At 39.9% G+C, this 25,606-nt stretch overlaps 1 protein-coding gene across 1 annotated transcript; it reads left to right on the top strand.

The window, feature by feature from the left end:
- Positions 1-15,993: 15,993 nt before the first annotated feature.
- Positions 15,994-18,236, top strand: LOC121896297 (amphoterin-induced protein 3). Its single transcript, XM_042410094.1, has 2 exons — positions 15,994-16,055; positions 16,419-18,236. Exon 2 carries the CDS (start codon positions 16,467-16,469, stop codon positions 17,847-17,849), a length of 1,383 nt encoding a protein of 460 aa, XP_042266028.1. The 5' UTR covers positions 15,994-16,055; positions 16,419-16,466; the 3' UTR covers positions 17,850-18,236.
- The last annotated feature ends 7,370 nt before the right edge of the window (positions 18,237-25,606 follow it).

The raw sequence follows: 25,606 nt of genomic DNA, 5'->3' as shown, positions 1-25,606 counted from the left end.
TAAATGTACATTTGTCCTGAGCATGCCCATGAAGCTTTCCTCCCACAGTCTAAACACATGCAAATCAGGGGGATTAATGATTCTAAATTACCCATAGGTGTTAGTGCGACTTATTATGTGTATCTGTGATCATTGATAAACTAGCAGTCTGTCCAGGTTGTTTTCCTGCCTTTATCCCAGGGTATGTTTTGAAAGACTCTTCAGGCTCCTGAATAAAAATGAGAAGTTGAAGACAATAAATGATTTTTTGCCATTAGCTTACTATTAATGCAAATAAATTACTGCCAGGCTAAGATCAGTACAATAAGTACAAAGTCTTTGAGCATTTGTATTACATTAGATTCATTTGGCAGATAGTTTTGTCCTAAGCGACTTAAAAGATGTACACTCAAACTCAAGGAACAAGAGCTAGATATTATTGGAATGATCCTGCACTTTTAAAAGAATTTGGACAAACTGAACTACTAGTGATAAATACTGGTACTTTCTAATAAGGCATAATTTATGAGGGGGTGACGAGTTAAGACTAATGGCTTTATTAATAATGTATTAACCCGTTTAATCCCAAATTTTTCCTTGCAATTTGAGTACACATATTTTACTCCTTAGACCTAACTAGCGCACAACCTTTATTCCCTTTTTGATTTTATAAAAGTGAACCATGCTTTTCTTTGAATCCATCTGTTGGATAAGTCATAGCTTATAAAATATCAGAACATTACATAACAGATAGAGTCACTGAATTGTCAATAGGTTGACATTTAACTATGTCTTCCTTTTAAAATAAAAAGTGCCGAGTCATTTACAAAAACATCAACTGGGAGAAGTAACTGAGTTAGATTGACATAACTGTGACTAACATCATTGCCAGAAGCTGAGTCAGCTATATCATCCAGCAAGTTTGGGCAAAAAAACATTACAAAACACATTTTCATTTCAAAATGATACAGCGTCAGAGCAGGCAGACTTAAACTGTGCCTTAAAATATAGTGCAAAACGTACTAGGGCAATGTACTTATTTCACAGTCTCATAAAACAGTTTCAACAAATTTGAGTAAACAGCTTATCGGTTAGACTTCACTCTCCATGAAAACGCTTGCAGCACTCAATGTGGAGAGGTGCATCACACATCTCACATGCATAAACAGTGTGCTTCTTACCCCATCTGCATCTGCGGAAACGGTTCCCTGGGTTCACAGGCCAGTGAGATTTTTCATCACCTTTTGCAGAATCCTGAGTGACAGTTGTTGCAATTGAAGATCTTCTGCCATGGCCGAGAGGTAGTTTTCCATATCTTTTAAGGAGACCCAGGGATACAGATTGCTGAAAGGCCAGGAGGTCATATTCACTGCCAACACCATCTTGACACCTGAAGATCATGCAGATCCACACCCCCCATTTTTTAGTTGTATGGGAGGATACATATGGGCTTTGGAATTTTGTCATGACCTTTTTCTATTTGTTCCACCTGTTTACAGGCACGTCAGAATACTTCTCAGCAGCATTAGTTGCCATGGTTACAATACTGTTATCCTTCCACCATACCAGTACCGTTTCCCCCGAAGGACTTCAGAGCTTCCGCGAGGCGTTTTTTTTTAAATTCTTCACATCTGTGAAAGGGAAGTCATGCAGGAGTCACTGTCTCAGAGTGCCATGACACTCATAACCTTGTTTTGTCATTCCATCAAGGAGGCTAAGTGAGGTGAAAAGGTTGTCATATACAAAGTTACACCCTGGGGGAACTACCGCTTGTTCGGCTAGAACAACAGGACTCCATACGATACATGTACCTTGTAGGTGATGCAATCCAACCCAAACTGTGTGCCCCTGATGAATTGCTTGCAACCATGCCTGCCATAACAGGACTCATTCAGTGCACTGAAGATGGACCGTACTTTGGAGAAAGGGTCATTTGTGGCCTTTTAGTTATCCACCAGATGGATTGAGGCCATTATCTCATCAAAGGGATTCCTTCTTATTGCATTTGGGATGGCTTCATTGTAGACATCAGAGTCATATTACCAAAACATGTGCCGCCGCAGCACAGAACCGTATCCAGATGTGAGAAGAACCCCATAGAAAGTCAGCAACTCATCCATGTTCAGATCAAGTATCTTCCCTTTGGTTTGCATTGAATAGGTGTTTGACATCTCAACAGTGAACACCCTCAGAGTAGGAGGGTACATCAACAGGAACAAATGAACTGGATGAGGTTTAGTTTGCTTTATGAACTCTGCCGCAGTTGGGCCATAGCTCACGAAATCTGGAATCTTGGACATGGCTGGTTGTTTTGATCTTTTAAAACCCTGTCCCTATTTTGCATATTTTGAAGAGATGTTTTCTGTTTTTTGTGGTATCGTGGGGTCTTGTTTTTCCTCAGGGCATCTCCTTTTTTTGGCTGAGAGACTCGCCAAGATATGGCATTGGTGGTGAGTTTGCTTCAACACCAACTGCTGCAAGAGTGGGAGGTGTGTGTGTGTTTGGGAGGGGGGGGGCACACCAATTGGTTCTCATGAACATCTGCCTCATCCTCTAGATAGTTCACCTGTGCATCACCATTCAACCTGGCAAATGGCCCGTTTCACCCTGGTGCTCCCTATCCGAGCCATCACTATCACAGTCACTTTCAATTGCCTCTTTTTCAAGAGCCGTAATGACGTTGATGCTGCACACAGCACTTGGGAGGTAACATACGTCTAGGAGGTCCAACACATCTGATAGTTTTAAACTATGTACAAAAAACAAATGATAACTAGGATTAGCAGCCAAAACCTGTTATCAATTGAAACATTGCGTTATACTGTCAGTCACAATTGTGACTGTTAACAAATTTACACCTCTTATGAGCAAAATATATATGAAGGAGTATAATTCCCAAAATATATCAGTAGTAGATCCTTTAAAGATTGTATGTACAAAATATGATAGTCCCGTTAATCTGTTAATCCATGTGTTAATTAAGGTGTTTTACTTCTTCCAGAGGTGCAAACAGGAAGTAAACTAATCTGGTCATGTGACCTGATCAAAACAATCTACTTTTTTATTTTAAAGGTGAATTTCTTTCTCAAAGCCAACAACGCTTTTAGAGCTACCAGAAAAAGAAAAAAAAAAAAAAAACACGGTCATAATTGTGACTGATGGGATTAAAAAAGCCTTATAGATTAGTAATAAGACATTTGTAAAAACACCTTTTAAGTTACTAGGCTGTAAAGAAAAAAAAACCTTTGCCTACTCACTTTTTAATTTTTTAAAAATCAAGGACCCTTTCAATGGACCATTCGACCACTTACCTTCTAGAAAAGAGCCGCATGGTTCAAGATCCAGTTATTATATACCAATTTACTAACATTTACAACTTCAGATGTGATAGCTAATAGTAGTGGACATTTATAAATGCAGACATCAGATGACTAATAAAGAGAGAAACACATGACCAAGTACAATGTTAGTGACTCATTCCCTTTCCCAGAAGCCATCAAGCCTGCAGAAATATGGATTCATACAAGAAAAGATGATTAGAGATAAAAACAAAACAAAAACAAAACTGCCGAGAGTCCAGTCATGAATATTTTTCTTGGAAACTCGGCTGTATTGAGGATTAGATGGTGCTCTTTGGCAATGTAGGAAATAATCACTGTAACTCAATGAAATCTTGTTTACTCAGAGCTATGAGCATGATTAATTTAAATTTAGTTTCAAAGAAGATGAAGTATGTCTTCTTTTCCACGGGATATGCCTGCTAAAGTTTACCTCCGAGTAATTTAGATTGACTACCTCTCATAAATGCCAGACACACTGGGATTAAAGTGGGATTGGCAGCCCTTTAGAATTCCTCCATTTTTATTTCTCCGTACGGCGACAACATGCAGAGCACATATGCTGCCAAACAGCCTTTGCAACAACAAAAAAATCCAAAGAATCCACCACATCTGCATTCTTCAAACACTTCCTCTGTTTGAATGCATCAAGCAGCAGTAGAAGCAGCATAATAGTCCTATAATCTAACAGCTTTAAAAAGCTAATGTGAGCATGCTCTCCCGAATGCAATAAGTCACTTTGTTTGTTGAAAACTCGCCAAGTGGCAAAAAAGCAGCTGCTATCTCTGCAGTCTCAAGGGGCTAGTTAATTTTAGAAAGATAATCTCCTACAATATGCTGAGGGATTAAGACGTTAAAAGTCCCCGCATGGGAAGACGATAAGGCTGTATAGTCATGGATTGCAAGACGAATCCAGTGCATTTCAGGAATAGAGATCCGTGTTACTTATCATGCTAATCAGCATGCAGATCAGGAAAAACAAACATCAGTTGTTCAATGACATGTCTAAGCAATTTGCCACTACCCCTCTTTCTGTGAGCCACAAATGATGATCGTGATGACAGCAGTTCATCTTTGGCTATTAGCATTGTCTCCCAGGGCTGTATTGCAGTACTCTCTCAAGAGATTACCTGCAGGAGAGGAATGCCACACTGAAGCAGGGGTAGTACTGTCTATTGCTTAATCAATGTCATTTGCATATGAAGGATAAAACTAATCCTCATCAGAGGGAGGTTCTCCACCTGAGGCCCTTTCTTGTCCTTTCCAAGCAATCCTTCTCTTATTAAATGATCCCTTGACGATTTTCACCTTGCCAGAAAGAACAAAGCATGCTATCATACTGTGTGCAGAGGGAGGGAAATCTTGTGGGATGTTTTCATTCCCTGTGAAAGTGTGATGTGATGCAGAGAATAAAGACCTGGTCTAGGCTGAGCATAATGTTGGAGAGTGTGCAGAGCAGGCCCGTTATAATGCTGTTTGGGTCTGGAAGTCAACCAAAAAGCAAGTTCCAGGTGAATAACAATGTGTGGATTTGGAGGAATCAGGTTCAAAGTCTGCAGGAGCACAGTGAGCTTGGCCTGGCCACCCGCTTGCTTCTTGGGCTGCGGCCAAGGTTTTCAAACACCCAGCCAGGAGAAACAGCCGGGGTTCCCCTACTGTTTCTCAGCTACGCTTGAACGCAACACATAACATAAGGCAGAAAAATACAACTAATGTACCTCAAGCAAACCTGAGGATGGTGAAGCCATTTCTCCGTCAGAGGGATTTGTGTCACATTAGAGCTGAGCAGAAAAGAACTGGGTTTCAAAAGATCCCTTAAGGCCCTGTATTGTGGAGACAACCTCTTCCCTCTCACAGGCTCCTTTCTGTATAAGATAAGTAAATTTACACTGGCAGACAAACGTGACATTTTCCTGGTGCCGGAGCAGCTTAAGAAGAGGCTTCATAGGTGGGCAAGGCTGATAAGACGACAGCTGGGATTGGGGGTACTGGAAACCCAGCGTGAAAAGAAGATGACAGAAATCAGCAAGAGTGGGATTTCTACCTCCCTTTCCTTTTCAAATATATATGATGCAAAGATCCACCAACAGTGTGGGTTCAAGTTGTGGTGACCCGCCTGTACTAGACTAGTGCTCCTCTTCATGCTTATTCTTTTATGGGAATGTCTACCCCAGGGTGTTGTTTGGCTGCCTTTCCTGGCCGAGGCTCATAGGAGTCTCACCCTGTTTATAGGCTATCAAATGGATTACAGACTCATTATCAACAGTGCTGTGTGGCCAGAGCCCTGTCGTTTACCCCACATTTCTACTGTGTCAGCCACAACACCAAATTCCACGGCAGGAGAGTGTGTGTTTGTGTGTGTATGCGAGTGTGTGCAAAACACAGTGTAGAGAGAAAGTGGCTGCACTAAAAGCATGGCTGATCCGGTTTTACACGGTGTCTCATTTCTGAAGTTGGAGCGAAGTGATTGGTCATTGAGTTTACCAACAGACTTAAACTTCATGACCAAGGCAGAGAATTACCCTCAAATACATAGCAGCAATATATTCAGCAGTAAACAGAAATAAAAAGCTATTACTACTATATTTTTCTGCTCTATTTTTCTCTTTACTGCCCTGACTGCAGTATTGCACTAAACCATAGTGTCCATGGCGGCTGCAGAGTGCCACGGTGTGGCATATCGGTGTGATGTAATGCGATGTGAAGCTCTCTGAAGGTCTGGGCTCAGCGACGCCATACATGAGACAGTTTAACATCACTAGCCATTATGAATTTACCTGCGAAAGGTGACAGGAGAAGAAACTTGTGTTATTCTGCTTGGAAATGACAGCATTGGCCAGAGTCTCTCTAAATCAGATTGATGATCCATTTTCCTTGCCCTGGGGGGCCACAGTAATGTAAGGGCCTGGGATTCACCGAGGCTGCAGAGACAGATGGGACCTTGTCTGTTTTGACCTTGCTGAGCTAATATTTCTCCCAGGCCTTGTCTGTTGCCTCATCATTAAAGGTGCCATGGCTATTAACATTGGGGGAATACTTCAAAGACACTGTTTACTTGGACAGGACACAATCCGGACGAAGAAAAATCACAGCACTGGAGTAACAAGGCAAAGAGAGATTATTTGGTAAATGGTGAGACTGTCATGTGTGTGCAGTGTGTTTTAGAGACGCCTGTACAATTTTTGAAAGTCATGCAGTACTATGCACATGCAATATAATGTACAATGTATAATGTACCAAACAAACTGCTTGCTGAAAAAAACAAAGCTAGGAGGTTTAATTTTTATTTCCAGTGACACCATGTAGAACTCATACATGTTATAATTAATAGTAGAGCTGAAATACAAATTAATACTTGATCAAATTAAACTATTCTGATAATTGATTAATGGTCTGATAACAACAAGCAATATGAATATGTTATCATGGTAATTAAAATGAACATTTTTCACAATTTTTTGAGGACAAAAAAGTTATCTGCAGATTAATTGAAAATGAAAATAATTGTTAGCTGCAGCCACAATTGATAGGTTTCGAATGATCGTCATGGCATTATTTTTTGTTTGCAGAAAAAATAAGTTCTCTGTCATAGTGTCTTTTTTGATATCGCCACTGAAAGGCGCCAGAGTCAGAAATTTCTAAGTGACATTTGTTTTTAACCTTTCTATCAAAAGGCACTCCATGAGAGAAACAAATGTTTTTGTGCTTTTAATTATTTCCATTTCAGTTTTGGTAGTTGAGTTCCTCTTTGGTTTACAAGTAATTAAAGACTGGATATTTGATGTTTTGCCTCCCATTAAGCTTTACACCCATTGACACTCAGCCCTCTCATAGCTGCATGTTAGTTGTTCAACATGGCAGTTTATTTGATGTCATTTTCTTTATTGTGAAATCATTCTTTTGCTGCTTTGTGGGATTTTAAGCCTAAGAATAAATCTAGTGACATAAGGAATGGATAGCGATGCCAGAGTCAGAGCAGGAAATATGGTCTAGGAAGCAATCCAGCGGGTCACTGTTACTCACCACCAGCCAGTAAGAGAGAGATAAGGAAATAATCAAAACAGAGAGACGAAGGCCAACTTCAACCAGACTGCACTGACAGATGGGTTCCCACTTTTCTTCTTTGGTACCTATCTTCTCTTATTTTATACAATCCAAGCAATGCTCTCTCTGTTGGTATGTTTTGACTTATGGAGAATATTTAGTCTTGTATATCCTCCCTGCTACTTTAGCGCTTAGTATACAATGAAGAAAAAGAAAACCCCGCAAGCCCAAACTCCTTTATCTCCCCTTCCTTATCTCTCATTAGCTGTGGTCTGTGATGAGTGTTGGGGCTTTGCAGGGGGGAAATAATCTATTGAAATATGGTTTCATTTTGGATAGACTTTATCAGCAAAGCTATTTAAATTTTGATAATGAAGAACACTGTAAATCCCCCAAGTGCCCTTGTACTGCAGCATCCACACAGCATAACAGTACACAGCGGGTGGTAATCATTGTGTGATCACTCAAACCACAGTGCACATTCAAGCCCCCGATCCTCCAGCCGCTCCCCAGGCAGCCCAGCCCCTGTTATTTGCTGGGCTTATGATTTGTTCTGGGATCTAAGCAATAAGTAAAGCCTCCTCGTGGCCTTGTCACCAGATTGGATTGCAAAAACATGTTGCACCTGGTGCAGCTTGAGCGGGAAGTGGAAGCAGCAACACTGTCTGCATTCACTATCTGATGGCTCCAACCTTATTGAAAATCTGATAATGATATTTGGTGAGCTTAATGGTTGCCCTCTGCAGACTCTCTTTTTCATCTTCTGCCTCACTTTCACAGCGTGCAGCTGACAGAGAGGCATGATGTACGGCTGCTTTGTTCAGATTTATAACTCGAGGCACCACACAATTTTCCTTTGCATTTAGTTTTCAAATAGAATTAGTGTCTCCATAGTGTCTACGTTAGTGAATAATCAATGAGAATCACTGTAGGTGATCAACATGAGCCTGTACACTTGTTGTGTTTATTTTATGGCTGCATGGTCTTCAGATTCAGCTGGGGGTGTAGGGTTCAGTGTCTTGCTCAAGGACACTTTAGTAGAAATGATGCAGCTATGACTGAGGCTTGAACCTGAACGTTATCATTAAAGGAAAGTCTTCTTCCTCATTACACTCCCCTGATCCTTTATAGTAAATGTAGGATACAAAAACATGTTTTATGCTCAGAGAATCTCTCTGACATGAAGGTGTAATGACCCAATTTGTCCAAAGGGAACATTAAAATTTCATCTAATGTGTTCTAATGGAGTCATACAGTCTTCACTGAAAGACAGTATACTACATCTAAAGCCACATCTACCTGCTATTGTGGATTACTTTAACAGAAGACATTTTATTAGGAGTTCCTCCAGAAGCAAGAACAATACATCACTTCCTCTGAAATACCTAGAGGCTTTCAAGCCACATTGGCATTTTCATTGTAACACATTTGCAATAATTAACAGAGCTAACTTTTTATTGTGATTAATAATGGAGTAGAAGATAGCATTATTGAGCCACACATTAAATTGCATTCATTAAATTGACTTTGCTGAATGCACCAACTCAGACTACTAAGCAGGATCGTGGAAAGGTCAATGTGATCGTTATATAATTTAGCTGGAGAGCAATTATGAAATGCTTTAATAAGAGTGATTTCTAATGAGCAGCTCGAGAGTGACACCTTCTCTCTCTGAGTTAATCGATCTAATTGTCAAAATGTGAAGATCCATTTCAGAGCTTTTAATGCAATCCAACCTGTTTTTGGTTCCAAAAATTTTAGGCTGCTGAAGGCTTAAAGTAAAACTGTCAGACTAGAGTCACATAAGGCGCTCTTCTTTTAGACATCCATTCATTTCCATGTGTGGAGTACAAAGTAAAATTGAGGAATATATTTTGAAAGATTTGGCACCTCATTGGTTTCTCTACACATTCAGTCCAAATACACTATTCTCCCTCCTGCGCAAGAAAATGCCTTTGAAGCAGGGGGCAAAGTTGGGAATGGTTCCAGAAGACCAACTCTCCATTTTGCTAGCTTCAGCACTCAATAGCTCCATGATTAAAGCCAGTCTATTTTATTGATTGAAAAGGAAGGAGAGAAAACCCAGCACCTTGCTCTTCAGTCTCCGCTTCTCCATCTGTAAAAGTGGTGGAAAAGCCTCCCTTGACCATGTCCAGGCAATTTGGGAGGAGCGGGCCTCTCCTGTTGCACTCAGTGACTCTGGCCATGCTCTGTTACCTCATCTCATCAGCTGGGAAAGTATTTGTGCTTGTAGCTTCAGAGAAGGCGGCCACGAGTTAAATTGAGTTACCTGTTCAGAGATGGTTTCATTTTCCACGGATGGCCCCGGAGATCCTTGATGGAACTGCTAACTGCTCATCACCCTTCATGTCCCCCAGTGTCTGTCTGAGCAGAGAGCAGCCGACACAACAGCGGCGGCGTGGCTCAGGTGGCGCAGACAGCTGGCTGCAGGATCCATCACACTATCTCAACTGTGGAGTGCGGTCAGATAAACCTGCTCAGTATTTGGCATGGCTGTTTCTATCTTTCACTTATGTGAAACACAAGATTCTTGCTTTTTTTCCCCTTTTTTTTTTACACGTATAGATCATAAACTATTCACTGTTTTTCTCAACTTCACTCTTCAGAACAGCACCACAGAGATAAAAGCCAATTATCTGCATTCATGCCCATGCTCAAGGACACTTACACACATGCAATAAGACATTGTAGGTGATATATGGGCAATATATTCCCTGAGTAATAAGATAATGATTAATCGTAAGGATGTGATTCATATAAAATACCTTTATTATGTACGTTAATCCTTATTGATTAGGACATAATGGATTTTCTAAGATATGTCAATCTACCATAAGTGATATGGCAGGGGAAGAGGCTAGATTGTTGGATCATGTCCTGTCTGTCTCTGTTGATAACCACAGGGTGGGAGATGAAAGACGGAGAGGAGTGGTGTAAAGAAAGGATGCAGGGAGATAAGAGTTGAGAGGATAAACGAAAGGAGAGGAATAGAGGATGAGAGGACCAAGAAGAAGAGGAAAGGAGCAAGAGGAAGGTTTAGTGGATGAGCCAAGGGGAGAAGAGAGAAGATATGAGAGAAGAGGAGAGAAACAAGAGATGACAAAAATGGGAAAAGGAAGAGGAAGGAGATGAGAGGATAACAGATAAAAGAGTAGAGGAAGAGCAGACAGCCTGCCACCCCACAGTCACATCACACAATTTACTATGTTCTGGCCCATAATGTTTTATAGCACAATCACTGATAGCACAGTAGTCAGTAGTGATCTCATTTCACAACCCATATCCTTCAGTAATGTGAACACAAAGGGAGAAGCAGAGCCATTAGCAGCGTCCAGTGCTCATCTACTGCTACTCATGCATAATTGGCTTCCATGGAAGGAAGCAAGAAAGGGTAAACAACAGCAAGCAATCATATTAACTCCTGTGAGTCCTAATTGAAATCCGTTAACAATCAGCGCAGATGATAGAGGCTGAGGAAACGTGGGGCTGTTCATACCCTGAGCCTTCTTTCCTGCACGCTGCTCTCCGTGTATTGACATGCATGAAGACGTGGGCTTGCATTATAATCAAGAGTTATGCTTGATTTCTGTGCTCATGGGTAGGGTAAGAAAAGCAGCCAAACATCTGCACATGTGAGCATATGGGTGAGATTTTACCTCAGTCAGAGGTTTTCTTTCAAATAAAATCAGTTCTGGTTTCTGCTCACCTTCAAGATTGTAAATTAGGCGGATTTGAAATGGAAAAATTGTCCAGAACCGTCAATGTTATCACAAACGCAATCAAAGAACTTATCTTAAAGTAATAGTGGAACATTTTAGGAAATATTCTTATTCGCCGAGATTAGATGAGAAAATTGATACCACTCTTATATCTGTCCCTTAAATAAGAACGTACAGCCAGCAGCAGTTTAGCTTAGCTTAGCTTAAAGACTGGAAATGGGGAAACAGCTAGCCTGGCTCTGTGTAAAGGTTAAAAAAATCTGCTTACTAGCTCTAAAGCTCACTAATTAATACATTATGTCACCTTTGTTTGTTTGGTTAAAAAAGATCAAGTGCAAAATTATCACTTGTGGTGAGATCACTGCTTCTGGCCAAGAAATAATTCAACACACAGCTCCCCGGCAATAACACAACTTGTCATTTTTACATTTTGGTTTTTGTACAGATCAAACAAATGAGACACAAATTTAAATTTGTAAGCTTTAGTGGTACTTACCTTAAGCAAGAGTCAGGCTAACTGTTTTTTCCTTTATCCTTAGACAAGCTAATCGGCTCCTGGCTGTAACTTCATATTTACGTACAGACATGAGAGTGGCATCAACCTCCTCATCCAACTCTTGGCAAGAAAGTAAATAAGCCTATTTTCCAAAATGTCAAACTATTCCATCAAGAGTGTGTAGTGAGAAGAGGGTTCACTTCTGTCTATGTAATGATTAAAGTACTGTGTCTCTACTGTTTTTTTTTTTATTCAATTTATCTACTTGTTGTAGTACTGTGTTTGTCTTTTGTTTATTTGCATGCTAATTATTTTTATTCCTTTGTGTGGCACAGTGATAGTGATAATGGGGAAGTGTAGTGCATTGGATGCTTCACCATTTTAGTTGAGTATTAAACCACTAGATGGTGTGCTTGTCTCTTCACTCTTTACATCCACCAGATGGGTTGAGTAGAGAAAAGCTCTAGCTGAAGAGGATAGAGTCATATTGTCTTTGAGCATATTGTGTGTGTCACTCGCATAATGCAACATATAAAACCACTATCTCACCAGGTTTTGGGGTTTTGGGTAAGACATTCTCAAATAATGCACAGTGATCACTATGAATAAAGAGCGTATGGAGCAGCTGAGCTGCTCCTTGTGACAAGCAAACAATCTTTCAATGTCTGAAACTTCTTTTCAACAGAGAGCTCATCCAGACTGCAGATTCACCCAGGGAGAGAAAAGAAATAAAACTCAATCCTCTGAATCTTTATCTAGGCACTGAGTCATTCATATCTGAAAGTCTGGCTGCCAGCCATGCTAACAAAAAGCTGTTGAAATGCAGAATAAATACTGAACAAGGGTGCGTATGTTCAGATTCAAAGGTTCATAAATGGCAGACAGAGGCTATAGAAACCCTTCAGCTGCAGGGTTTACTTTGTTGCTCTGAGTAATGTTGGATGTTTAGCGTGGCAGTCAGGGCAACTCGTATGCCTCATCTTGCCCTGTCACTTTGTCAAATATCTATTCAATAATTAAGATAGAGATTGGCATTTTTTTTCTCTCTGTCTTCAATTTCAATTTATCTTCCAAATCAAATTACCAAGCTATTATGGATATTGTCAACACAATTTCAACACTTCTTCATGAGTCTAAAATGATTTTTTAGGTATAGAGGAGGAATAATAATAGATGAAGTCTTTAATACATTTATGCATTCCTACTGTCCAGTGCTTTAATGTTCAACTAAAATATTCTTTTTGCATCTGAGAATAATAAAGCTTTATATTATCGACTCTTAGTGAGCTTCACTGCTTCTCAAGGGCAAGATAAGAGCAGACATTTCCCTGTGCTGCTGTGTGTTTCTTTTTTCCTTTTTTTTTTCTCCGCGTCTGCAGCAGATGGTAAAGAGAAAATCACTTTCTGCTGGGGGCAGGATGCATCAGGGTCAGGGTTTAAGCTTTGAGGTCCACTCTGAACCTGACTGATTTGACAGGACTGTTTTGCATACACTGAGTCTAATCAAATATATGCAGAAGAAGAGGGCAGGATTTGCAAAGCAGCTTGATACAAAGATACTGATTAGTTTAGGGATTTTGCAGAACAGCAGGTTGAAGCAACATGGTCCAGTCAGACAACAGTCATACAGGAACCTGGAAAAACAACGAAAGACTCACAAAAAGATTAGCAGACCACATTGAGGGGAGCAAGGGAGGCTGAGATTGAGAGGGTGTTAATATTGATATTCCAGACTACAGACTATTACTGAATAATTAGAGGCAATCAGCAGAATAAAGCAAAAATAATCATCTTACAATTTAAGTGAATAGGTTTGTGCAGAAACTCGACTATTGCTTTGTGTTGTTTACCTGTTCATGCTTTGATTGAATTGATCTCCAAGGACAATGACAAATGATTGCACTCGAAAATGACGGAGTCAATACTGAAAATAATGAGGCACTGAAATGTTCAAGTTGTGTCAACAGCAGCAAAACAATATGTGCCTGAGAAAGGGAACATGTTCCCAACTCAATTAAGATTGTAGCTAAAAACAAATGCAGCCGCTGACATTATACTGACATGATGATACACCTTATTTAAAAGCCTCACATGCTCATATTCTTCTGGGGGCATCAAACTTTGAATCTTCCCCAGTTTATGCAGATGAACATACTGGTTTATAGGTCTTATGTGATCTATTTACAATTATGGACTTAGAAATACACCACATTACATGGTTGCAGCAGTCCATTTAACAAATGGGAATGTTACATAATACCTTAAAACAATCAATGAAACATGAATATTTAAAAAGCTGTATGGATAAAGGTTCTCTGTACAGTAGGACAAAGTTCAATTTACAGGGAAACAGACAAATTACTTCGAGGCCATTTCAGTCATGATATAAAAACCCACACAAACATAACACCTACAAGGAGGGCCTGTTTAGAATCCCTTTTGAACATATCTCAAATGTACACGTGTGGGCGTATATATTTCTTACATGCTCTAGCCAAGCCGATGACTAGCCTTGGGACAAGATTGTGTGAAATGCCACAATGCCAAAGATGATAGCTTGTTCATTTCAACAATAAATACATCCAAATGAACACTGAAGAAAGGATATTCTAAACTGATCTCAGACTTATAACACCATCACTTCACATTCCCCTTAAGTTCCTTGAATCCACCTTCCTGTGGACTCCGCATCTGCTCTCCATCAGCCCACCTTTTAAGAAGTGTACCCCATTCTGTGAGCCTGAATCCACGGGGAACTGGCTATGTGCCTCTGCAGAGTGAGTGAGTGGGAGTCAGTCAAAGCCCCAAGCACTTATAGGGAGGGGGTGGAGGGATGGGGGTAGCAATGAGGAGGTGGCTGCTGGGAGGCAAAGCTAATTCACTGTGACAGAAATCAGAGCTGTCAGGACCACCATGACCAAGCATCATGGACAGCATATATCCAGTCAAACCCACAGCTGAGGGGAAGGAGGGATGTCGGGGGCTCAGAAAGAAAGGAAGGGATGTACTGCATAAGACACTTAGAGAGAAAGGGAAAGAGCAAGTGTGTGTGTGTGTGTTTGTGTGTGTGTGTGTGTGTGTGTAGTCCAGGTATTCCTCATGTTGTGGGGACGCAAATCTGTTTACACAGTCATGTTATGGGGACTCGCCTCCTTTAAAGGGACAAAAAGCAAGTCCCCTTAGTGTAAATCATTAATTTTAGGGTGAAATTGTTCATTTTAGAATTATGTTGAGGTTAGGGTAAGGGTTAGGGTTAGGCAAGTAGTAGTTGTGGTTAAGGTTAGGATAAGTCTCCAGGAAATGAATGTAAGTCAATGTAATGTCCTCTGAAGTAATGGAAACATGTCTGTGTGTGTGTGAGTGTGTATGTGTGCGTGTGCATGTGCGTGTGCGTGTGTGTGCAGGGCAGGTGGCAGGTAAAATCTAGCCACTCAAAACCACTAAAATAGAAACGACAAGGTACGTAGGTAAGAAGAGACCTTCAGAGTCAGAAAGACTTTCAACACAGCAGCTGACAAAATACACAGAGAGATCAAGAGGGATGGACAGGATTTGCAAAATTCGAGAACTCACAGAAACAGGTGTATTTACAACGATAAGTAAACCAACATCCAGACAGAGTCACAAAAAAAGAAAAAAAAGTCCACCAGGCATAGCTAAATTTCAGTCCTCTGGGATTATTCGCAAAAGGTTACCGGATAACACATGTAATATTCATGAGGAAATCTCCAAGGGTCTGCTAATCTGTTAGTACGCAAAATGCTGAAAGTTTAATGAAATGGAATATTAATAGAATATTGTGAGAAAACTGATATTGTTGAGATAGAGAGAGGAAGAAAGAGAGATAGTGAGAGGGAAGGGCAGCCACCAGCATCAATACTTAATGATGAGAGAGGGAGACACAAGGCTGGTCTCTAAATGACACAGAGGAGGAGGAGGAGGGGATTGTTGGAGATTAAGAGAGCTCTGTGCTGTTTGTTATACACTGCAAAGCACTGCAGGATGTTTGTAGAGAGGCAGTCTCATTTGGGACGAAGAGAGAGCCAGTGGGGGGACCTTTAACTTGGCTGAGGAGAAAGGCGAGAACAGTGCATTGTTCCTCAAGCGCATTGGGACGAGGATCTGAGAGGCAGATAGGGATTAGAGAGCAATGTTTTGGGTATTCATTGATTGGATACAACTTCGAAAGAGAGAAAAAGCAAAGTAAAGTTGGAGTCTCATGTCGCTAAGCAGTTTACTTTGGATTTGTGGTTCGAGAGTGGTTTTTAATTTTTTCGGAGGGGGGGAATGGGATTAACTGAGTGAGCAAAAATTGCTCACTTGTCTGGAAGTGGTATGAACTTTTCCCCTTTGTTGCCTTTAAATTCATACAGCAGCAGGAAAACTGTTTGAACTGATCTTCGATAATGTTCGACTTTAAGTCATCTGATACCAACTGAGAAGAAACTTCTTTTTAAGGTAAAGTATTGCTCTCTGTGCATATGACTTTTAGATTGTTGCATCACCCTAGATTATCACAATGTGTTTAAAAATTCTCTACTGAGTGGACAATGATTACTTCTTAGAAATGTTCCAAGATAGTCTGAGGAGTCTTTGTAATACAGAAGCTGAATTATAAGGTTTTTCTAGGGCAAAATAAATTTGTAGCTACTCCATTTGAACCATTTTTTATCTTCTGCCATTGATACTAAGGGCTACTGTATAATATTAACCTTGTAGTAGTCAAATTATACTTTTGAACAGCAAAGCAGCAGATGGGTCAGAAAAGAATAGCTTTTTTTAATGTATCGTGCTGTTTCTCATTTGACTTTCTCTATCCAGGGAGTGCCGGAGGGATTAGAAACCTTGAAGGATCCGACTTCCAGAAACATGACTAGTGGATTGTATCCAGGCCCTCTCCTGGCACTGCTCTGTCTCCTCCACAGCTCTGAGGAGTCCTGCCCGTCCATGTGCCTCTGTACATCTGACACAGTGAGCTGTAGCTCCAGTGGTCTGTCCAAGATACCTCTATCACTGCCCTCCTTCTCTGCCACCCTCGACCTCAGTCACAACCATCTGTCCTGGCTGGGTCCCGGCAGCTTCAACACGATGCCCAGACTGGAAAACCTCCAGATGTCCCACAATCAGCTCAACGCCTTGGGCCAGGGGGTGTTTCACAATGCCTCTGGGCTCAGGTACCTTGACCTGTCTTCCAACAAGCTGCAAGTGGTGGAGCAGCACTATTTCCACGGGCTGTGGAGGCTGGAGGAACTCCTCCTTTTCAACAATAAGATCACACAGGTGGAGGCCGGAACGCTGGGCGGTCTGAGCAGCTTAAAAAAGGCATATTTCAGCCTCAACCAGATCACACACTTCCCGTTCTTCTCCATCCAAGACCACAGTCATCCTTTTCTGACCATGCTGGACCTCTCATCCAATCGTATGAGTCGTTTGCCCTGGGAGGATGTGAAAGCCTTGCCTGGGTTGGTGCAGCGGGGGCTTTATCTCCATAACAACTCTCTGATCTGCGACTGCTCCATGTACAGTGTATTCTGGCACTGGGATCTAAGGGGTTATGACTCACTGAAGGATTTCACGGATGAGCACACTTGCAGCCTCTATGGGGACCCACGAGCCTCAATCCGGTTCCTGCGACACACCCGCTTTTTCCAAAACTGCACTGTGGAGAAAGCCGTCTCGCTGCCCGTGACCGTGCTCCTCTCCAGGGTGTTAGTTTCAGAGGGAGAGACAGTGCGTCTAGACTGCCAAACATCCCTGAGCAGCACAGACCTCTCATTTACATGGCTCTCCCCTAGCAAGGGATACATCACACAGGCCAGCATAAATGACACTCTAATTAGTCTGTTTCCTAATGGTACCTTGGAGATCCAAGAAGTTAAGGTCAATGACTCAGGTCTGTACGTGTGCACAGCTGTGGATTTTAAACAGGGGTTGAATGCAACCAGAGAAGTGAACGTGACAGTCCTGCAGCCTGTAGCAGAGTCTTTCAACACGGGCTACACAACATTGCTCGGATGTGTGGTGACCATGGTCCTCATCCTCATGTACCTCTACCTGACTCCATGTCGCTGCAGCTGCTGTAAACAGCCCAAACCTCCAGTCATCCCCATTGCAACTTATGACCCCAACACCCTATCCTCTGTTTTTTCCCCCTCCTTAAGAGACCATCCCAAAATCCAAACTAATAGGCATGTAGCATTCATGGAGCCGATGGTAGGTGAAGTAGGAACAGAATGGACACCTGAGAGTTGATGCTAAACAGAGATTTTTCTTTTTTCTTTTTTTGGGGGGTGCGCAAACAGGAGACCGCTGGACTAACCAAAAACTGCTTTCTCAGGAATTAGCAGTGAGATGCCGTGAAGGAAAAAAAGAACATCATTTCTCTTTCCTGACTGCCGGCTGTAGTTAAAAGGCCTTGTGAACTAAAAAAGCAATATCTTCTGCTCCAGTTCTGCTCTTCTCTGTCATCTGACCCAATAGTCCAAATGAAAGTTTCAACTTTGGTTTATTACCCTTGGTGTACTGACATTGCTAAATCACAGTAGGGCCATTATCAGCCCTAAAAATCAGCTAATAACGTCTGTGTGTACTCAGGTAGAGCACTAGGGGTGAAAATGTCTTGCAGGATCAAAGAATGAATCTGGCTCACTTTTCACAGAAAGTGTTTAACAAGGATTAAAAACCCTGGAAAAACCCTGAGTTTATGACTGTAATGGAGTGCAGGAAGTAAGTCAGCCTTGGTATCTTGGTTGAGTTGAGGTGCTCCATAATTAGTGTGGTAAAAATAGGTACTAGCTGAAGGTAATTTCAAGTATATAGACTATATCTCTTAATATGTAACTTGTTCATGAGGAACCTAAAACTCTATCCAGCTCCTGAAAACTTCTGTTCCCCATGTTCCTAATAAATGATGCAGCCCCTCTAGATCAGTTGCCTTCCCTGCTGATAGAACTGTAAACAAATCCATTGCTATATTAAAAAAAGATGAATTAAGGTACAGTGAGAAAAGCAATGAATGTTTATGTGGAGAAGCCATCGCTTTCAGCAAGCATTTAAAAATCTTATCTCACAGAGAACAGTGGTGCATGCTGCAGTGATCTATCATACATATACATATCTCATATAAACCTGTTGCATTAATCTGGCTGCAGAAAACAATGACTCTCCATCTGCGCTCTGGTTATCAGGCAAATAGTGAAGTACAGAAATCAGGAGTGTCAGCAAACCAAAAACAAACAGCAATTGGACTGTTCTTCAAAGAAAGCACCTCTTTGATCAAACACAGCAGAGCACTTTGAACGCTGCTGAAGAAACACAACCCCAAAATTTGAACTGAAGTGACAAATACTTCAAGCAGCTCAGATGCAAAACCCCGAGGGGGGCATTACTTTGTGTAGCTTTGTGTTTTTTTTTAATTCAGTGGAACACGCTTCAAATGACAGAATTACACACTGCAACAACAGAGATGAATGATGTTGTAGAAGGACGTGAATGCACTGCTGTGAAAGAAAATAAGTGTGTGATGAGAACATTAAGTCGATGACATGAAAGACCAAAGAGAGCACATGGGTGGTTTGGGAGGAAAGGAACAAACAGCAGTGTCAAAAGAAACAAATCAGTTTCTTTAAGTCCGAGCATCCACAATATTTTTAGATTGTAGTTTAATCTTAAAGCAAATACTGGGTGGAACGAAGGATTGCATCGAGATTGAATAGGATTAGATGTAATCCTTCATATAATGTGAAAGAGAAGTTGTCAGTAACCGCATATCTCACAAAGGAGAGCATGTCTTTAGGGGAGGGGAGTTTGATTATTTCCAAATCCTTAATTAAAACTTGACTCCTCGCAAGTCTGAGGAGACTAATATTGTTGTGAATGTGGATCCACAGATAGAAAAGGTGGAAATCTGAAATCAAATGGGCAACCGTGCAGGAAACTGGGACAGAACGCTGAGTTTCATCACTGTTAATACACTCAGGGATTAAGCAAAAATCCGTAAGACTAAAAGAGCACTGTATTGTAATGCATTACTCCATTTAATCACACTACAATGGACTAGTTATATTTAGGTAGGCTTAAATTTAAAATGTTTTCATGATGGTAAGAAACATTTAAATTCCTGAGCATTATGTAACAAGCGGCTATGTGCCCGTGTGATGTAACAGCTCGTATCCGAGTCTGTCATGACCCGTTGTTTTTCAGAGAAGTACGAGAGACATTACATGGTGTGATGAGTTAGGGTTAGGTTTTAGGAGATTACCACAAGGATAAAAACCAGGTGCTTTGTCAATTTCAGTAGTTTTAAATCCCTCTAATCTGGTCCTGCTCTCTGACACAGCATACACACAGCTGAGTTGGGATTTATTGTTTCTGATATTATTAGCAGACGGGTTAAACATAGGCCTAGAGGACATGATGTGAGCATTTCATGGCTTTATCACAGAGAGTCCGTAGCTGACTGGTTATGTAAGCGAGCTGCTGATTTAGGAATCAACCTCAGTGTAGGCAACGTGTCAGTGTAAGGATGAGTCTATCCCGCTATTTATTTTAACCTCGTGACAGCAAGTACTTAACTGACAATGAAAGGCCTCATTTAAAAAAAAAAATAGAGATATGAAAAGCACATCACCATAAACAATAATTTAAATTGTTATTGTGCTCAGTTGATACACTAAGAGCTACAGACAGATTTAGTTTTCTGAAATCAGGATAATATACCCTTTCATTTTTAATATACCGTTTCATTTAACATTTACAAATTAATACATAGTCCTGATGATAAAAACTGATTTTATCAATAAGCGTTTTTCTATCAGCAATGAGATCCTACATGAACATGAAATTTTCTGCCAAAGTTAGAACAGTTTTGATTATTTTGCATGAGAATTTTTTTTGCATTTGTGTTTTTGTCTGTGCTCTTCTCACTGGTTTTAGGTTTTATTAGCTTATTGCAGATATACTGGTATCTATGTATATGACGGCTAATAAGTAACATAATAATGTAAAATATTTCAGCTGTAAAATGTCTTGCTAAATATGTAATCTTGGTCACAGTTCTTAAAAAAAATCTAGGTGATCAAGATTTTTTGTTAGTGTTATGTGTTTATATAAACAAAAATTACCTAATTATTACCCAGTATACAATTATCTGATTTTCTTAACTCCCATATATCTCTATCAGTATCAGCCTTTAAAAATCCACTATCAGTATTGATTGTTACCTTATGTCCCCATGAAGCAAATAAGCAGTACTCAATTAGTTTAGACTATGGAATTTCTAAAAATAATAGTGAAAAAATGGCATTCATAATTTCTCGGAGGCCACTATGATGTCTTCAAATTGCTTGTTTCGTCTGACTAACAGTCCAAAATGTTTTCAATTTACTGTGTGGGGGGAAAAAAACAGCAAATCTTCACATTTAATAAATTGGAACCAAATATTTGACCTTTTTTGCTTGAAAAATGACAAATGATTAATAGATTATCAAACTAGTTAGTATTTACTATCATTAGATTTTTTATTATTAATCATGAATGTTCAAGGTTATAGAGAAATACCTATAATCTGAAACCAAGTTTTCAAGGGCTTTAAGATTACAGTAGAATTTCTAATCAACACTGAAAGGTATAAGTCTGTATGGCTCAGTCTGTCTGCTCTCTATAAATTATCCTGAACAGCTCTAACAAATGACCCAGATGTAAAGGAAAGATGCTTGAAAAGATGCCCTCCTCCAAAGCAAAACACTCCATCAGGCTTCAATTAAAGCATGCACTTCCCTTTCCAGATTAATTGTTTTCTCTAGTTCGCCTAGGCTCCAAGGGATTTGAAATCATCTTATTCAAGAATCTAATTACTTTGGAAGGGGAGTTTTTTTCTGAATAGTACAAGTTGAATTGCCTTCACTCGTGGAGCGCTGTATTGACTGTCTACGGGGGCTATTACTGAACCGTCAAAACAGTCATCAGGCAGAAGTGGAGGCATCCAGCTGTGGCAGATACATGCGCATCTCTTAGACACTGCGACACCCACATACACAGGCGCAGCGGAGGCCAAATATCAACAAGCCGAATACAACTCTTATTTCATTCTAATTGGACACTTTACTTGGAGTATGCGCTCAAGAAACACACACAGCATTCGTTCCAACTGGCTGTACTGTACATCTTTTTTAGGAGGTAGGTGGTTGTTTCCCAAAAAAGACTAAAATAAATGTGGACTGCTGCATTTTAGACAACAGACTGTTTATCATACCTCTGCACTGAATATGAGTGTTTGCCCTGTTCTGGGTTTAAACAGCAGCTCTGTGTTTGCAAAGCAGTAAAAAGCAGCTGGATGTCCAACATGTCACACAGGATTCTGGTCTCAGTCAGAGCACTGCAGGGATATTGAATGCCTCATTAATCAAATATATGGATCTATCACATTTCACTGCAAACAGGCAAATTGTACACTGTGGTCTAAACCATTCAGCCGGTTGGCTCACAGTCTCTTTGGTTTCATTCTGTGCTTCAGTGACTAGAATGTAGTTGGATATTATAAGATTTGACAAGCACAATGACTCAAAGTATTTTAGGTTTTATATTGTTGCTCATAACCGTTTTTCTACAACATCCTCTTGTCTTTTTATCTTCCTCAGTGTTCACTTTGTGTCGTTTCTTCCACTGGCTTTATTGTATCATGTGATAATAGTGTTTCCCTTGTTATTTTCTGTCACACTTGTCCACTAAAAGACAATAGTGAACTTTGATGAAATATAGATTTATTATTTCTATTAAAAAAATACCTTTGCTGTCACAGACGGTATGGGTTCCCAATCTGCAATGTCTTACAGTGTCTACAATACTCAGTAGTGTACTTTATGGTACTACTTTTATGAAGTTACTTGTATTTCTAATATTCATAGTGATAAAGGTGGCTGACTACGCCTCATAAAACATTATTGGACTTGGTTCTTTTCCTGTAGGAATACCAGCACTTTCACTGTTTGTGTGTCTAAACACACCACAAAGTTTTGCCCCTATAGGGTCTTTAAGCGAGCTATCTTTAAGCTAGATTACATTTTACTGGTTTGGCCCCATTCAGAGGCAATTTTGCTCATTGGCTGCAAACTAAAAATAAGAAAAACAACAGTGGAAACTGAAGGGTTTCCATAATCTGAGGTGCTGAGGCTCGAAACAAGAGAAGTGGTACTCAATTACACTCGTTCAAGAGCAAAGCTACTTTTCATTCTGGCCGAAAGCCCTAATTCCTGCATAGACACCTCTGCAGGTAACACCCATTTGACCAACTCTAGATATGTCCACAAAGGGAATATGTTTTTTTACTTTTACTTCCTGTATGCCCTAACCCAACCCAATGAATTTGATTAGATTTTTTAGAGAAGGGAAACAAATGTGAAAGAGGCTGCTCATAATCAGTGATGGATGAAATTCTCAGATTCTTTACTTAAGTAAAGGTATCAATATAACAAAGTAGTAGTAGTAGAGTACTGGTTCTGCAGAAAAATAACCCGTATGAATGATGTATTAATTATGACATTATTAGATTGTTAATACAGATGCATGAATGAATAAGCAGCATTTTGCTGTTGTAGCTGGCTGAGGTGTGTCCAGTTTTAACTATTTTATACAGTTCAGTACTTTAGTCTGGGGTGTGGTGAGATGATTAATTGGGCAGAAAGAAGTAAAAACTGTGAAGTATTTGAAAATTTTACCTTTTGAGGCTTATTTAAACAGTTATTTAAATGAAACCATCGAAGACATTTAGAAAGGGAAATGTCTCTTTGATGGAAATAACAACTCATAGATGGAGCTGCAATAATTAGTTTTTCAACAGACAATTAACCAGAAACTATATTTATATTTTATTTACTTGTTGCAGCTTCTCAGATGTGAGGATTTAAAGCTTCTGTGTGTCATATATGGTAGTAAAGTGAATATGTTTGTATTTTGGACAGTAGATGAGACAAAACAAGACATCTGAGAAATTATAACAAGCATTTTTCTTTATTTTCTGACATTTCAAAGACAGATTGATTTATTGAGAAAATAATAAGCAGACTAATCAAACATGAAAATTATTGTTATTTGCAGCCCTAGTCATAGACATCTAAAACATGACAAAGGGCCCCAACCAGACACTGTTCTTTAAGTAGTGTATTTTATAAGCTTATCATATAATTTTTTCATGTAAAATATACCACTGTCAAATAAATATATCAGAGTAAAAATACAATATGAAATGTTGTGGAGTTGAAGTATAAAGCAGCATTAAATGGTAATGCTAACATTAAGTATGTTATAAATCAAGAACTTCAACATTGTACCTGAGTACAATACTATAGTAAATGTACTTGGTTTCCATTTTATCACCCTACCCTACCACCCACCAGCTTCTTTCAAGTAATTGTTTTGGTTTTATGGCTTGAAACTTTACCATTTGGTTTACTCCTACTGTTCTTATCAACCTCAATTCCAGTTTTCAGGTAAAATATCAGTTAATTCAGGTTTAATTCAAGCTATGACTTTAAGCAATAAATTATACAGTATATTCATTTTCTTGATGGAAAGGCCCTAGATGTTTATTCCTTGATTGCATTTTTACACAATATAGAAATAAAATACACTATATGCACTGATACATATGATAATTAGACTACTTCCTTATCATTATAGACATTTTTGTCCCCATATGTTATGTATATTCAGTTAATTAGTATTTTTGGATATTTTTCATGGTATTTGTTATTTTGATATTTTGAGTTCTGTCAGTTATATACAGTAATTAAATAAATTGTACTTTCCCCTCCATTATTAACATCTCTGAGGTGCCCTAAACTCCTCCAGTAACCAAGTTAAGGTGTAAATGTAACTGTGTGGGGTTTGATGGGTCTTGGCTGCAAAATGATTTAATTGGAGTGGGGGGATACTTCCAAACTTACCATGGTGTGTTTATTATTGCACAACTGGAATATGGGGCTCTAGGGATGAAGTGTAAACCTATTTTCCACATTAAAAGGAAACAGCGCCCTCTGGTGTTTTTCTTCACCAGATACTCCACTGAGTTGATGAAACAACATAGTAAACCCACACAGCGAGGACATCAACCCTCCTAATGATCGCTTCACTGGTGAGGGTTAAAAGGCCACAGGCACTGCATGGAGTCTCAAAGGATTTCAAGTGCTGCTTTTCCTCCAAACTGCTTTCTACACTGCTGGAGAGTATAGATTTAACTGATCACTGTCATGCTCAGAAAACCAAGGGTGTCATAATAGGGGGGGAGTGGGACTGTCTACCCAGGGTCCCCCATGAAGGGAGGGCCCTTGAAAAGCCTGGAATGAAAAGTTTGCAATTAGTGTCATAACTAACTTGAAACTGGCTGAACAAATCAGTCTAGAGATTGAACTTTGTATCAAAAAAAATTATATATATATAGTGGAGGCTCTCTGAGGGCCCTCTCACTCTTTACAAAAGGCACAAAGTGGTTTAGTCCACTCCTGCTCCTCTATAAATCATGGATGTATTATAAGAGCTCTTATAATACATGCATGCTATAAAAGCAGCTAATCCTGCTGATACTGGAGCACCGAACTGCATTGTGATTGTCATGTCTTTCCCCAAGACATGACAAGTGTACCAAAAAAGAAAAGTAAGAAAGGAAAGAGAAAGAAGGTAAACTGAGGGAAAACAACTGCTGACTAACACAGTTTAAGAATGATTTAAGCTAATATCAGCAGCTGTTTAGATTGAAGGCAGTCAGCCATGATTCTAGCTTGGAGCATATTTGCATTGTATAACATAAATTAATCTGTATCATAAATTAATCAGCAGCATCATAGCTTCAATTTCATATGACATTAGCATTTATCAACATAACCTAGCAGAGCTTAACATCATAAAACAGTTTCAGAAACAGCCACCGAGAGTGGAGCAGCAGCAGCAGGTCCCTCATCTGTTACCGAGGACGTGAGACAAGGTGAGCTCATCAAGTGGCTACTAAAAGTTATTAC

This window comes from Thunnus maccoyii, chromosome 4 (genome assembly GCF_910596095.1).
Source record: "Thunnus maccoyii chromosome 4, fThuMac1.1, whole genome shotgun sequence".
Lineage (NCBI taxonomy): Eukaryota > Metazoa > Chordata > Actinopteri > Scombriformes > Scombridae > Thunnus > Thunnus maccoyii.
This window is presented reverse-complemented; position numbering and strand designations above follow the sequence as displayed.

Excerpts from the sequence above, each read along its gene's own strand:
- LOC121896297 (XM_042410094.1), top strand. The coding sequence starts at position 16,467 with ATGACTAGTGGATTGTATCCAGGCCCTCTCCTGGCACTGCTCTGTCTC.